Source organism: Cyphellophora attinorum (genome assembly GCF_001299255.1).
Source record: "Cyphellophora attinorum strain CBS 131958 chromosome Unknown Contig37, whole genome shotgun sequence".
Taxonomy (NCBI): domain Eukaryota; kingdom Fungi; phylum Ascomycota; class Eurotiomycetes; order Chaetothyriales; family Cyphellophoraceae; genus Cyphellophora; species Cyphellophora attinorum.
Genome location: NW_017253265.1, coordinates 44,767 through 58,901, shown reverse-complemented (window position 1 = coordinate 58,901; position 14,135 = coordinate 44,767). Strand labels below are relative to the sequence as shown.

General features: G+C 53.2%; 7 protein-coding genes across 7 annotated transcripts; 4 read left to right on the top strand and 3 right to left on the bottom strand.

The window, feature by feature from the left end:
- Positions 1 to 6: 6 nt before the first annotated feature.
- On the bottom strand, positions 7 to 999 carry AB675_1229 (Oxido UcpA; the record flags this gene model as incomplete). The annotated part of the gene is made up of 1 exon (XM_018141103.1): positions 7 to 999. The coding sequence occupies one exon, from the start codon at positions 997 to 999 to the stop codon at positions 7 to 9; it is 993 nt and encodes a 330-aa protein (XP_017995676.1).
- A 441-nt stretch (positions 1,000 to 1,440) lies between these two features.
- AB675_1228 (uncharacterized protein) lies at positions 1,441 to 3,126 on the bottom strand (the record flags this gene model as incomplete). The annotated part of the gene is made up of 1 exon (XM_018141102.1): positions 1,441 to 3,126. One exon carries the CDS (start codon positions 3,124 to 3,126, stop codon positions 1,441 to 1,443), a length of 1,686 nt encoding a protein of 561 aa, XP_017995673.1.
- Positions 3,127 to 4,016: 890 nt separating this feature from the next.
- On the top strand, positions 4,017 to 5,945 carry AB675_1227 (Acetamidase regulatory protein; the record flags this gene model as incomplete). Its single annotated transcript, XM_018141101.1, has 3 exons — positions 4,017 to 4,124; positions 4,184 to 4,780; positions 4,983 to 5,945. The coding sequence occupies 3 exons, from the start codon at positions 4,017 to 4,019 to the stop codon at positions 5,943 to 5,945; spliced, it is 1,668 nt and encodes a 555-aa protein (XP_017995704.1).
- Positions 5,946 to 6,205: 260 nt separating this feature from the next.
- AB675_1226 (Delta(3,5)-Delta(2,4)-dienoyl-CoA isomerase) lies at positions 6,206 to 7,067 on the bottom strand (the record flags this gene model as incomplete). Its single annotated transcript, XM_018141100.1, has 2 exons — positions 6,206 to 6,821; positions 6,868 to 7,067. 2 exons carry the CDS (start codon positions 7,065 to 7,067, stop codon positions 6,206 to 6,208), a joined length of 816 nt encoding a protein of 271 aa, XP_017995687.1.
- A 392-nt stretch (positions 7,068 to 7,459) lies between these two features.
- Positions 7,460 to 9,229, top strand: AB675_1225 (Malonate--CoA ligase; the record flags this gene model as incomplete). Its single annotated transcript, XM_018141099.1, has 3 exons — positions 7,460 to 7,802; positions 7,851 to 8,676; positions 8,725 to 9,229. The coding sequence occupies 3 exons, from the start codon at positions 7,460 to 7,462 to the stop codon at positions 9,227 to 9,229; spliced, it is 1,674 nt and encodes a 557-aa protein (XP_017995727.1).
- A 717-nt stretch (positions 9,230 to 9,946) lies between these two features.
- AB675_1224 (Sugar transporter STL1) lies at positions 9,947 to 11,602 on the top strand (the record flags this gene model as incomplete). Its single annotated transcript, XM_018141098.1, has 3 exons — positions 9,947 to 10,114; positions 10,160 to 10,226; positions 10,278 to 11,602. 3 exons carry the CDS (start codon positions 9,947 to 9,949, stop codon positions 11,600 to 11,602), a joined length of 1,560 nt encoding a protein of 519 aa, XP_017995713.1.
- A 929-nt stretch (positions 11,603 to 12,531) lies between these two features.
- Positions 12,532 to 13,629, top strand: AB675_1223 (uncharacterized protein; the record flags this gene model as incomplete). The annotated part of the gene is made up of 3 exons (XM_018141097.1): positions 12,532 to 12,866; positions 12,918 to 13,218; positions 13,273 to 13,629. The coding sequence occupies 3 exons, from the start codon at positions 12,532 to 12,534 to the stop codon at positions 13,627 to 13,629; spliced, it is 993 nt and encodes a 330-aa protein (XP_017995647.1).
- Positions 13,630 to 14,135: the final 506 nt, after the last annotated feature.

The window sequence follows — 14,135 nt, the reverse complement described above, 5'->3', positions numbered from 1 at the left end:
CCAGTATCAGTGCCGAGTCGTTTCATTTGGCAGGAGATCTCCGTCACCCTGATTCAATCGGACGCGACACAAGTCTTCCTTCTGGATCTTTGGAGCGTTCGAGATGTACTCTTCAATGTCCACGCTGGCATCAAGATACCTTCCAGACATGAAATCTAGCTTTCCTGCCGCCACAGCAGTGACCAGACCGGCTGCCATGTATTCTGTGTCAAAGTCCTGGCCTCTCAATGCTTCGTATGCCGTACGGGCCGATTCAAGGTCGACTCCGTCCCTCAATGAACCGTAGTTGCCGGTTTGCTCGCTCTTGACCTTGCCCAGGACTGCATCTTCAAAGTCGGTAAAAAATCTGGTTTTTACGCAACCTGGGTGGTAAGCAAAGCACTTGACATTATACTGCTTGTAGTTCTCTTCGTGTATGATCTCGGCCAAGCGAACCTGTCCAAGCTTTGCGACGCCATAGCCAGACATGCCTTGGGCATAGTGTGCGCCAATACTCGAGGTGAATATAATTCGACCATCTTTCTTCGCCTGCATTCCAGGAAGCACAAGTCGGGCGCAGTTGAAAGCACCTTTCAGTGACACCGAAACGGTATCCCACCAATTCTCCGGATCAGCTCGTGAAGTCGGCAGCCACTGGCCTGGTAGACCAGCGTTCATCAACAAGATGTCGCAGGTCCGTCCAAACTGCTGCTCAAGTTTCGCGAATAAGTCTTTCGTGGCTGCATAATCCCGCACATCCACCCCAGCCGCGACAACTTCTGATGAAGGACTGATCTCACGGCATCGTGCCGCCGTCGCTTGTGCTTCGCTCTCCTCGAGCGCGATGCAAGCGATTGCTTGTATTGTGGCATGGGCGAAGAACTCGCAGCATGCTCGGCCGATACCCCGACCTGAGCCGACGACTATCGCAAAGCTCCCTTGCAATGCTTTTCGTAGACTTTCGTTGACCCGTGGATCAGTGCTCGGTGTGCAATCATGCAGTGTGCTGAGTAGCTTCATCTTGGATCAGATGTTAGTGCAGCAATACGGATTGCTGTGATGAAGTGACCTGTTCGCCGAGGTGCCAATGGTCTGCTTGACAGGCCGACACATGAATGACAATAGCTGTCTGTGTAGGCTAGGCAGCTTGCTGTGCTAGATCTCCTTCCGCGAAGAGGGTGTTCTCGGATGCGTTCTGCTTTCGCGGCAAAAGTCCGGCAAGTTTCCCATTCTTACCCCAAGACCAACCTTTGCGGAAGGGGGCCTCTGTAGATGTGGGGTACGTTTCTTTCAATCATTGTACTTGGCTCGCTGATCGAGTCTCATCAGTCGTAGTGCTTCGTCGCCAACTCCGGTGCACCACAAAGCTCAGGAGGAAGTGATGGCAGAACATGTTGGCAGCGAGGACTCCGAGTGTAAGATGGTACGGCATGCCGATTGATACCGCTGCTCTGTCTTGGGTCATACTTTCCGCTTGCCGCTGTTCTCTTGGGTAGTGTGTGCCATCTTCGCCCTTTTAGCTGCACCTTGGCTCCTGTCTTTGGAAACAGAAGTGTCTGGAGTGGCAATTTGCGCTATAGGCTGCGTCTCATCTTGCTGAGGAAGAAGGCCGGAAGTATTTGGCGGCTGATGAAGGCTCTCCAGACCTTGTGATAGTCCAGTTGCCGCTTCCGATGGTGCCTCGGTTCCGTCATGAACCTGGAAATCGAGACCGGACGGCAGCTGATCAATAGCCGAACAGATGCGTTTTAGATGAAGAGGCATCCAGCGATCGTAAACGGTTTTGGTGAATTTATAGGCAGTCCACCTGTCCTTCCCTCCGAGCACTGTGAAACTGAACAAATGGACTAGATGTCGGTAGAACGTGGTTCCCGTAGCCTCGACGACGGCGTAATGAGCGTAGATTCGAACAGACTGATGATCGTGAGATATTGAAAACGCCAGCACCTGCCGGTCAAGTTCTTTGTCCCGGCCCACAGCTCTGTACAATTCGATGACGCTTCTCACAGCGATGGTCATGCTGTGGGCATTCTGGCGGTCGGCAATTTCAAGTGCCGATGCGCCACATTTTACTTCGCACGTAAGAAATGGGAAGTACATCCGGTAGGTCGCAACGTAATATGAGGTATCGAAGACGCTGCCAACAAGGGGAGCAAGCTTTCGTAGCTGCTCGTTCGTGAATGCGGATTTTCTAAATCCCACAGAATAGTCTGGCTGCGGACGGGGCCCCTCGACTGGGATACTCTCTGTCCAGGCTTCGTTAACGTTCTCGATCAGGATATCGAGATGAGCAGCACCACATATAGCCAAATTTTCTGCTGATGGGACAAGCAGCCGAGCCACGTCTTGAACGACTCGGCTTTCATTGCGGTGCTCCATTTGTTGGCACAGCCTCTCAAACGTTTCGTCACGAAACATGGTGTTCTGAGGCACCACTTGTTCTGCATCAAGCAAGTGCTGACCCGGATCAGTGACCGATGGCGGGGGCCTGCCGAAGTCGTGTAGGAAGCTGCCTTTGGCTTCGAGCAACGATATGTACCGGGGATCTCGGTACTGGACGCTCTTGCTGTCCCTGTTCTGGCCGCTGGGACCACTCAGGCTTGCATCTGACTGCTTTCGGCGAATTGAAGGCAGTTTTGGGACCGGTAACGGGTATCTGAATCCATTTATTTCTACATATTTGACAACTGGAGGAGGTGGGCATGCCATCATTGCTTCTGCCCAGCTGTCGTGTTCCAGTAGTTCTTGCTTCGTCTGGTCGTCCGGCTCGAAGTATTGGGGAGGCCACTGCTCATTGAGTACCCAATTCTGCACCGGGTCGACGATAGGTATGATGGGATGGTTTTCTCCGGATGATTCCTGAATCGCGTGTCGGGTCGACGTCCGAGTTTGTTTCGGTGATGGCGTGTCTGGCGAGAGGTACGCATTTCCCTTGCCCCTCTTCCGTTTCAGGGAAGTTGAGTTCCCTACACTCGCTGATGCTGTCGTCGCTGGACCAGCCTTCCTGTCGTCTTTGAACGTCCTGTCCTGGGCTTTGGTAGTGGCCTGTAGACGCGCGCTCCTGCGTACCTTGGGTGTAGCCACCTTTTGTGAGCTTTCAGCCTGCTCCTGTACGATATGTGTAGACGGTTTGCCATCGTCAGTCATTATCGTTCGATCGTCTATATTTATGTCGCTTGCGGGAGAAGACCGCGCTTCCCGCTGAGCGCTTGCGAGTGATCGGCAGTCTGTCATAGGGAGACATGGGCACAAGCGACTGGCGGTTGATGACAAGGCCGCCAGGCCTGCAATACAAAGGCCCGCTGCTCGCCAGGTGTTGTAGACGTAGAGCGCTCAGATGAAACATAAGAAGGTGCGCCGTCTAAAGCAACGCGGGGGAAGCGGCCCCCGAAGAGCGCCCGACGCGTTCATCCCGCCAAGCCCTTTAAACATCCCTCGCATCCTCAAATACCAGCACCAAACCGACAATTTGGTGGAGGTTTCTCCGAAAATGAAATTTGAAGCTATTGCCTGAGCTCCTCGTTCAAGAGCTGCTCTTGCACACGATGTTCGGTAATCTGGTGACATCGATGCGGGCGTGTTGGGGTCGGACTGTGCTCGGCAGGGAGGCCTCTTACGAATTGGAATAGAATGTTGCTAGCATGTACGCAGTGCCACGAGCGTAAGGTGCGCTGCGTGACCGAGTCGGGATCGAATGTGTGCACGGCCTGTGAGGCATCAGGTGTCGCGTGCGTGTAGGTAGACAGGACATTCAACATACTACCCTGCTCACATCCTGTAGGCCACGGCCGCGAAAGCGTCGATCAGCGGCACCGCCTCAACAGCGCCAGAAGACCTACAACGCCAACTCGTATGACAGCGGTAAGCTCAACGGTGCAACACCGCAATCAAGAAGCGCTGGGCAAAGAGCGCCAGCACCAGCCTCTATTTCTCATAGTTCAGCAGTAGGTCTTGTCTAGTGTTGAGCTGCATTGATCACTCCATAAGATCGATTTACGACCTCTGCCATATGCTTGAATGAGCTTTTCATGCCAAGCATGAAACTACATCTTCTCGTCTCTGCAATGGAGAAAGGAGGCGGGAGCATTCACACTCGATCCACTGATCACCACGATTTCATAGTTATGAAAACGGAAACAGAAAATGTCATCCGCCGCTTCACTTCATACAAACCGTTCACGAGCCAATCTGACGTGCCACGCAGGCCCAGGAACCTACCTACATTGGAAGGGACCACTACTTGTCGCATGAAGATGAAATCGACGAAAGCAGAGCAAGAGCGTTCGAGCCTGCGTTTTCAACAGTGCACGCGAGCACACAACAAGCTACCGTGGAGTTGTGGAAGGGCAACGACATTCCACCACATGCTTTGCGACAAAGCCTCTTGAGTGCATTTCTGGACCATTGCCAGGTATGGACGCCCGTATTGGAGCCAGACGACGTGGCAGAGTTCTCGCGCGATCAGACACCGTCGTCAATGTTGCTGGCACAATCTCTGTGGCTCGCCGGCAGCCGTGTCACGTCTGGTCCCGCTGTTGCAGCTTTCGCCACTCCCGACATCTTCTATCACAGAGCAAAGGCAATCTTTTGGTCTGGTCTGGAAACGCAGCCTGTATCGGTTGTCAAGGCATCGCTCATGCTACAGTGGTACAATCCGCAGGCTCCCGAACACGTCTCTTTCGACAGCAGCGGCTTCTGGCTCAAGATAGGTGTAGGTGTGGCTCACCAGATTGGCCTGCACAGAGAGCCCTCTCCCGGACCGTCCAGAGCGATTCGCCGTAAATTATGGTGGAGTTTAGCCGTAAGTTATCGTCAGATCCATCTCTTCGTTGCGCCGAATAAATCTTCCCAGTGCGTCAGATCGATCTCTGCCTTGCTTCTAATCAGTCTCTAGACTGCCTCTAAGCGGTCTATACTGCGACTGATCAGTCTCTATACTACGTTTACCCACAGTCTCTGCTGCGTCACGTCATTCACTCTCTTCAGTGTGCTGACGCTCGCAGAACCGCGACTCGTTGATCTGCGTCGCGCACGGTAGACCCCGAATCATCAACCTCGACGACAGCAACGTCCAGAGACCCTTGCGCTCCGACTTCCCAGAGTCGGAGTTCAATTTCCATTTGTTCTCGTCATGGACAGATATATGTCAGGTCCTTGGAGACATCTCGACCTGCTGTATGCGGAAACATCTTTCCCGAACCAAGAAGCTTTACATCGATGGTATGCTTTATCGCTGGATCAAGGGCATGCCGGCAGAACTTCAGATCATCCCCAAGAACCAATTGGCCAACACCTTCTTTCCGGCCGGTCACAATTTTGCGGTCCGTCAACTCTATATCCCTTACTTTACGAGCTTGATCATATACTCGCGCATGCAGAATTCGGCTGGCTCCATGTCGGTCACGGCGACTTTGGCAGCGTCATTTGTTGCACGCCTTTTCGAAGACTTCGTCGCGCGTGACGAAATCAAGGTGCTGGCTCCAATCTTCACTCGCTTCTGCCTAATATCCAGCATGGCTCTTGTTGCAACGATGCCTCATCATGAACTGTGGGACTCATGTCAGCCCGATTTGATGGTGCTTCAGCAATCACTGACAGAGCTGTCCAAACGCTGGAGATCAGCAATTGGCGCGTCCAAGGCACTGAAGAACGCGATCAGCAAGCGTCAGCAGAAAGGACTCAACGCAGCTCCGCCGGCTCGTATGGATGACCAGCACACCCTGGACTTCTTTGAGACCTTAGATCTGGACTACTGCCGCATGTGGACGCCGATCAACCAGCAGCTCCTTGGCGCGGACTCCAACTCGTATCACCATGTACAGCTCGACATACCAGTTCAGGGCTTTTCAGCTATGGAGGAGTTCAACGCAGCCTTCGATCCTACCCAAGGCCTGAATCCGAGCCTCATGCAGTTCCAGCACGTTGAGGACTGGATCTTGAACGACGGTAATTTGTTTCAGCCCTGATTACATTCTCTATCTATCGTTTGCGAGGACTTTGTGGTTGAAATCTTGTACACCGAATCGTTTCCAGCAATCGAAGACTCTGGTTGATCGCGGGAATCTTTGAAGCGATGAATCAGCCAGATCAGTACGACGCATGACTTTGAACAGAGCTTCGAGTGTGGGCGGTCAACGACACGACTGCGGCTCGAGCGAGACGCAACAGATTCACTTCGGAGGCCGAAGCAAAGTTCAAGGGATGGGAGACGGAGCTTGGAATGAGCTCAGAGCTTGTGTTTCTTTTGACCTCTCCGCAGCTTCTCAAACTCTTTCTGAGGAATCCCTTGGACGTTGCGCTCGAGTGCACCGAACACTTCATCGACAGCCTGTGCGTCCAGCTCTCTACGCTGTCGCTTCCTGATGGTATCCTTGATCTGGAGCATGCTTGAGTGGTTCAGGCCATCGTGGAAGCGCTGGGTGACTTCGTCAAGGACTTTCTCTCGGAATGCATCTTGCCCACAATCTAGGATTTCGTTGACGAACCCTGTGGCCAGCAATTCGCTACTCGAGATCCGTTTGCCCCAAATCAACGCCTCGTTCGCTTTGGAGATGCCCATGCGGTCCGCAAAAGCAATCGACGAAACGCCCTCACTTATCAATCCCAGGCTGGCGAAAGGCGTCAGCAAGTATGTTTGCGGCACACAATATATGAAGTCGGCGAAAGCAATGACAGCTGCACACATCCCAACAACTGGTCCGTTCAGAGCGACAACGAGGATCTTTGGATGCGTATAGAACGCTCGCGCTAGATTCAGGTTGCTCGCCACGGTCGTAGTGAGATGCTGCCGATACACATCGGTGCCAGGAGGGCTTTGTCGCGAGACTGACACATCTGCGCCCCTGTCCACATTAGCACGAGCCAGTCTGGACCTGCAGCAATGCTCACGCTGAAAAGAATCTTCCATTTCCTGTTAGAACGGTTGCAACAACAGCGTCCTGCCTCGCAACTTCGGCGAGAGTCCTTGAAAGGTGATAAAATTCATCCTTGGTCAAAGCATTCAGTTTCTTAGGCTTGTCCAACGTTATGATGGCTATCTTCCCTCGATACTCAAGTGGTACGGCGTCTCTGCACCTTCCGCTCGCCATTTTGCTACTGAGCCACTGGCAGGGCTAGAATATTACGACGGTGTCAACGAAGGCTGACAGATCGTTAACAGTCACGGCCGCTTAGGGGCAACTAAAGAATGCTGCATGGCACCAGTTGCCTGGTTCGTGCGACATCATATTACTACACCCACAGGAGTTGCGTGCCCAGGTGTTCTGGAGCAGGGATGCCGCGGCGCCGACTGCGATTACCACAAAACGCCGAACTTCCGATCCCCGAATAACTCGATTGGGGTTGCGCACAACTCCACTTTGGGAGTACTCTTATGCATCTTCAAGTGCCACAGCTGGGCATCATTTCTGCTGCAACAGAGCAAATCGAACCTTCACACAGTCAGTACATGCAACAGTTTGTTGCCAGATCAAGCGCTGAAATGGGTTCTTCAACCAAGAGAGATCGTGCGGATTTCGTGCCTCGGCATGAGGGACGTCACGTACTTCCCAACGATCCTTTCTTCAGTAGGTTGCTTCGACACGCTCGCCGTGGACGAATCGCGATCACAGACGCCCCAGCCGGAGTCACTGTGACCTACGGTCAATTGCTTGATGCCGTTCTGTCGTTCAGAGAAGTCGTGCAAGGAGCAATACCCGTGGAAGGCCTCGAACGGCTCCAGGAAGGGCGCGAAGTTTACGTTGGAGTCTTGGCTGCTGGAGGATATGAATTCACAGTTGCCGTCCTTGCTGTGCTGGCGCTCGGTGCGGCGGTGGTGCCTATGTGTATGTCAACCTCATGTCCTGCTATACCACAAGCACTAACAGCTATAGTTCCCGCGGCACCACTTGAGGAGCTCGTATATTATGCTACGAAATCAGAACAAGTAGCGATCTTGTCGAGCGCTTCCACGGCCAATCTGGCTCATGCTGCTGCATCCGAGTGCGGTCTTAAGCATATCACGGTCCTGCCACATCTACCTACGCGGGCGTCGCTTAAGCCTATAGACATGACCATCTCATCGGATCCGCCTCGAGATCCTCGCAGTCCTGGGGTCGTCATCTTCACCTCTGGAACCACAGGTAAACCGAAGGGAGTGGTACTTCGGCGAACCTACACCCACGAAGCGGCCCTTGCAATTGGCGACGGATACGATATTAGTGCTTCTGACGTCGTTCTCCACACGCTTCCTGTGCATCACACTACTGGACTGGGTACCTCATTCTTCCCGTTTCTCAATGCCGGTGCGTGTATCGAGTTCCATGGAAAGTTTGACGCAAAGACGGTCATGGATCGTTGGCTGCAAGGCGGGTTGACGGTATTCTCAGCAGTCCCTACAATTTACCAACGCCTCAAATGGTTCGTTGAGAAACTTCCACAGCAGCAGCAGATCCCGTACAAGCAAGCTTCTCGCCAATTTCGTGCCTTCTTGTGCGGATCTAGCGCTCTGCAAGACAACGTACAGGAATACTGGAGCAGCATCCGCAAAACGCCTATTTTGACACGATACGGTGCCACGGAGATACCTGGTTGTCTGAGAGTTCCATATGATCCGACAAGCACTCCTAGGGGGTCCGTTGGACTGCCTGTTCCAGGAGTCGAGTTGAGGATCTCCCCAGAAGGAGAGTTGCTTGTGAAGTCACCTAACATGTTTGCGAAGTGAGTGATCGATGGTCTCATACGTCGGTCCCTCGCTAACCTCAGCAGATACTTGGCTGATCCAGAAGCTACGTTGAAAGCACACGATGACGAAGGCTGGTATCGCACAGGCGACATCGCTCGGCAAGAAAATGGATACTATTTCATCGTCGGGCGGGCGTCCGTGGACATAATAAAATCTGGTGGCTACAAGATCTCTGCCATCGACATTGAGCGCGAATGTCTCACGTTGCCATACGTCTCGGAAGCTGCTGTTGTTGGCGTTGAAGACGAGGAGTTTGGGCAGCGTGTGGGAGCCATCGTCGTTGCTCATTCGATACCGGACCTGACACTCGCAAAGCTGCGATCGGATCTCAGAGGTAGACTTGCTGGCTATAAGTTGCCGACAATCCTGAGGGTGGAGAGAAATGAGCTGCCCAAGACCGCCACAGGCAAAGTTCAAAAGAAGCTCCTTGGCCCAAAATTGATCCCGAGTCCAGGCTACCTACAGATGTCTGAGGTTCAGGTGTGGAAGAAGACTGCAAACACTGGCATTGTTCGGGCGAGGCTATAGAAGATATCACGGACTGTGAAAATAAAAGGACTCAATCTCATAGCAAAATGCTTTGCACATGCAAGCGTAGATCTGGATGCATTATCCTCTGATCTCGAATAGGTCTGTCACGAGGTTATTTGTTCATTCCTTCCAATCTTTCGGAGGATGCAAAGCGAGATCCGTATTGTCCACTCGTTGAATTCTTTTCACCCGCATACACACCCGTCTCGCTTACCTTGAACTAGGCTCAGTCTAGTACCATCTTTGCCTGCGGCGTTCTTCACAGGAGTACACGGGACTGCAAACATGCTGGCGGGCTGCCGTGTGCTCGGCGTCTCGGAGCTTCGGCCTTTCGGCGTTCCTTGCTCTTGACAACCCTCTCACACTGGTACCTAGTAGGCATTATGCACGCAAAGCAGTCCGACAGATGGGTGCTCTTGCCTATGAAGTCACTGAACATCCTCTCGGCGTCTTGTCAAGCTTCTCCCCCGGATTTCTTAAAAGCTTGGTGAACGCTTGATGGTCGGTTGCCCCTACCTGCCCCATGTCCCACGTCAGATTTCGTTTAGCAAGATGCATTTGATACACCCACCCACTTCCATTTTGTCCGAGCTTGATCTCGGCGATTCCGCGCTCCATAGAGCCTGCCACAGGCTGGAGGACATATAGAAGGCACCAACTTTTCAGCAAGAGCAATGCTTGTCTTCCTGAACATTCCAACCACGATCCCACGGCATGCAACAAGACCGAGTCCACACAGCCGAGCGGGCCGACTTCTTCGGCCTGCGCGGGCTGAGGTTGAAGATTGCCATGGTGGTGCTCACTGTATTGCCCAGCTTCCTCTTGTTTGGATACAATAATGGGTCCATGGGGCCTATCACCAATCTCGAATCTTTCGCTAAGGTGAGTCGAACAGTCTTGCTGTGTGTGCAGCGCTGACAGAGTCAGCAATTCCCAAGAATCGATGTGGTCACCACAAAAGGAGAAGAAAAATCCTACAATGCCTTGATTCTGGGTATGTTTTCACCATGAGAGGTCCGCAATGTGCAAGACACTGATGTCCCAGGTATCGTGGTCGCATGCTATAACCTTGGATGTATCTCAGGAGCCTTGTCAACAATCGCATATGGCAACGTGTTCGGGCGTCTGAGGTCAATCGGCATTGGATTGGTGTTGTCTCTGATCGGTCTAGCCGTTGAGACCTCTTCGTACAGCCTCGGTCAGCTCATAGTGGGGAGGCTGCTCGTGGGAGGGTCTATCGGTATACTTTCCGCCAGTATCCCAGTCTGGCAGACCGAGTGCGCAACCACAAAACACAGAGGCGCGTTTGTGATCATGGAGGGGATTTTCATCTCAGCCGGGATCACATTTCCCAACTGGATCAGCTTCGGCACATTCCCTGCGCTGCACGGATCAACGCAGTGGCGAGTCACGATGGTACTGCCAGCCGTGCTGGCAATATGTGCTTTGCCTTTCCTGTTCTGGATGCCGGAGAGCCCGCGGTGGCTGATGTTAAAGGGCAGAGTCAATGACGCTCGCAATGTCATTGCTGCCATCATGGACAAACCGCAGGATCACGAGAACGTCTCCGCCGAGGTAGCTCATATCCAAAGCCAGCTCGAGCTGACCACAGGCAACGTGAAGTCATTCTTCACACGGAGGCCCGAGAGGCCACTACATCGAGCGCTCATCGCATTTGCGGCGCAGAGCATGACACAGTGGAACGGGTGTTCTGCCATGATATCATACACTGGCATCGTTTTCGCGGACCTTGGTTTCGAGGGTACGCAAGGACATCTGCTTGGCGCTGGCTTCACGACGACCTTCACCGTGGCTGCGATCCTACCACTATTCCTCGTGGACAGAGTCGGTCGTCGCAAGCTGTTCCTTGTGGCCGCTTTCGGGGTCTGTGTCTCAATGGCTGTGTTGGCTGGAACAGCAGGTCGTTCAGAGTACGCGCCTGTCGCACTGACCTTCATGTTCCTGTATGCTGTGTCGTACGCCATTGGATTTCTAGGGCTGCCATTTCTCTACGCGAGCGAGATCGCCCCGATACGCCTTCGTGTGCCAATCTCGGCCATCTCTGTCACGGGACAGTGGTTGGGTCAATTCGTGGTTGGACAAATCACTCCTCCTGGCTTGACGAATCTCGGTAGCCGATACTGGATCATTTGGGCCGTCTTCAATGCGAGCTTCATTCCGATCATATACTTCTTTTTTCCTGAGACCAATGGCAGATCGCTGGAAGACATCGACGAGCTCTTCGAGAGTTCTGGCACCCTCAATGTTGTGTCCAATGCACGAAAGTGGAACAGCAGCTGGCAGGCTGAAGACGTTCAGTCTGCTAACCAGCACAAAGGGAGCAGTATGACCGAAATTGAGGAAGCATAAAGAACATCTGGCCTGGATTGTGAATCGGAGGAGAAGGGAAGTGTGTCAAAGCATCGAATAGTTACTGTATGGTACATCTCGTCCGCAAATGTCATCGAAATGGTTGTTGTCCTTAATCCATCGAAGAATACCGATATGACTCACGGTCGCGAGTAACATGCTGGTGCTACCAGCGGCTACCAGATTTGGTCGACTCAACATCGCCGGTCGCGAACATTACCTCACTCTCACCAGGCATCGACTAGGGAGTAGAACAAGTTCGAGATTTCTGCTGCCGAATGCTCAACAGTTACCGACTCCGAGCCAGACTGCCGTACTCGTGAAAGAAGGAATTGGTCCCGAATGATGGCCTCATGCTAGTCGCGAAAGCGGGTGCTCGTTCTGCAAGTCGGGACTTTGTGGCAGGTATGACCGACTGCACCTAGTTATCATCGGCAGGCGCTGTTGTGACTTACCGTTCTCAAGCACATACGATGTTCTGCCATCAGGTCAACTTGACCATCTGCCACTGACCGCTGCATGGAACGCGCGTCATGCTCGTGCATTTGCGAAAGTCGCTGTATCAGAAAAATGCGTCTTACTACTAAATAAGGGACGGGCCAGGATTTATGTCGTTCAGGTACGCGGAAGACCCTGGTCCCTCGCAGGAGGGGGTCGGGCTTGGCAGAGGTCTTTCGCCGCGATCTGCAAGGTGATAAGACGCGTGGCAGTTCCTCAGAATGCTGGGCGTCGATTTGCCGTGAATCCGATTGGTTGGGGGCGCTCATCTGTCCTCGAAATAGGTGAGGGCGCTGCGAAGCCTCCGTGCCAGGTCGGAGTCCTTGTATAACAAGATGCTTTACCTCCGTTCTTCTGCAGAGGCTCTGCTTTCTGTCCTTTGCACCGGTCTCAGTTCATCGGCATCAGCACTACCAGGACAACATTGAAAAATGGTCTTGCGAATCACTCTTGTAAATGCTATTGCTGGCGCTCTGGTTGTAGCAACCGCCAGAGCGGATCCTCCTTGGGGAAGGGGAAGCAATGGAGATGGCGGAAGTGGTCGTTGGGGTTGGGGAGGAAATCGCGGCGGCAACGATGACGACGGAGACGACAGTAACGACTACTATGGCAATGAGCAGAATGGCTTTGGCTTGGGCAGTGCGGCATCCTTTGATCGGGCCAACGCCATACTCATCGCCCATGCCGTCATTGCCAGTGCTGTCTGGGTTCTCTTTGTTCCTTGGGCGGCGCTGTTGCTGCGCATCAATCTGAAGAGTCCCATAGTGTGAGTGCGAACGCCGCGTATGCATGACTCGACAATGCTAATGGTCCTTAGCCTGAAACTTCATGCATTCTTCCAGATCCTGGCGTATCTGCTTTACATCGTTGCAGCAGGCATGGGAATTTGGCTCGCTCAGCAGACATCCGCATTTGGCATCTGGGACGATGTTCATCCTCAACTTGGACTGGCCATATTAGCCATTGCCTTTTTTCAGCCCATCTTTGGCTTCGTCCATCATCGGACGTTTAAGAAGCGCGCTGCGGCTGCAAATGAAGGTACCGCGACCAAGGCTCCTGGCAGAACTGTTGTAGGGAGAATACATCTCTGGGTTGGACGGAGCCTGATTGTGCTCGGTGTAAGTTCTGGTGGTCGTGAAGTGTCAAATGATGGGGTTACTGATACCTGGCAGATCGTCAACGGAGGCCTAGGCATTCGGCTGTCGAGCTTCTCGCCATTCCGCACAGACTCACAGACTCAGACTTCTGCCATCGTTTACGGCGCCATTTCTGGGGCCATGTTCGCACTTTATGCGTTCCTAGTCGTGCTTTTCGAGGTTCGTCGCAGGCGCGCTCAGCATAAAGCTTCGGCGGCAACACCAGCACCAGCACCAGCACCAACAGCTTATCAGCAGACAAAGAGGCTGCCAACGTACGAGGAGAGTGAGAGTTCTGCCACAAGTGTGGCGTCGAGGCAGACCACCGGACAGAACAACGCTCCCCCTGCTGTCACACCACAGGCGGGGGCAGGAGCGCCCCGGTACTCGTGAAGGGTTGAGCAACTGCTTACAGGCTTCATCCACATATACTGGGAGGGCATTATGGAACATACATGAAGAGAAGCACAGGGCATGCAACCGCACCAATCATGAATTATTGACTGCTGTTATCCGGTTTGAGGCAATGGCCGTCAGATGGAATATGTGATCATCCCATCCGGGGAAATATGCCGGCCCAGTCCGTGGTGGCCAAATCCTCCCACGTTACAGCAGCTTGAGGCGTGAAGCTCTTTTACGATGTTGATTGTCTGCTTGTGAGGAGAAATTGTTCATCAACGCGCTGCAATTCTCCCAGCAGCATAGATCAACGATGTGCGTAAGGGAGAGTCCTCGACGCAAATGCTGACATCGTTGGAAGATGCTGCCGTCGTGGCGGTTATCTGCGACCACGACGGTGCTAGGGAAATTTAAGCGACGCGAATCGGGGAAGCTGGGGAAATGGGAGGGAGCCACTGGCCCTGATGACCTGCAGCAAAGTCGGGCCGGTGGCCAGAGGC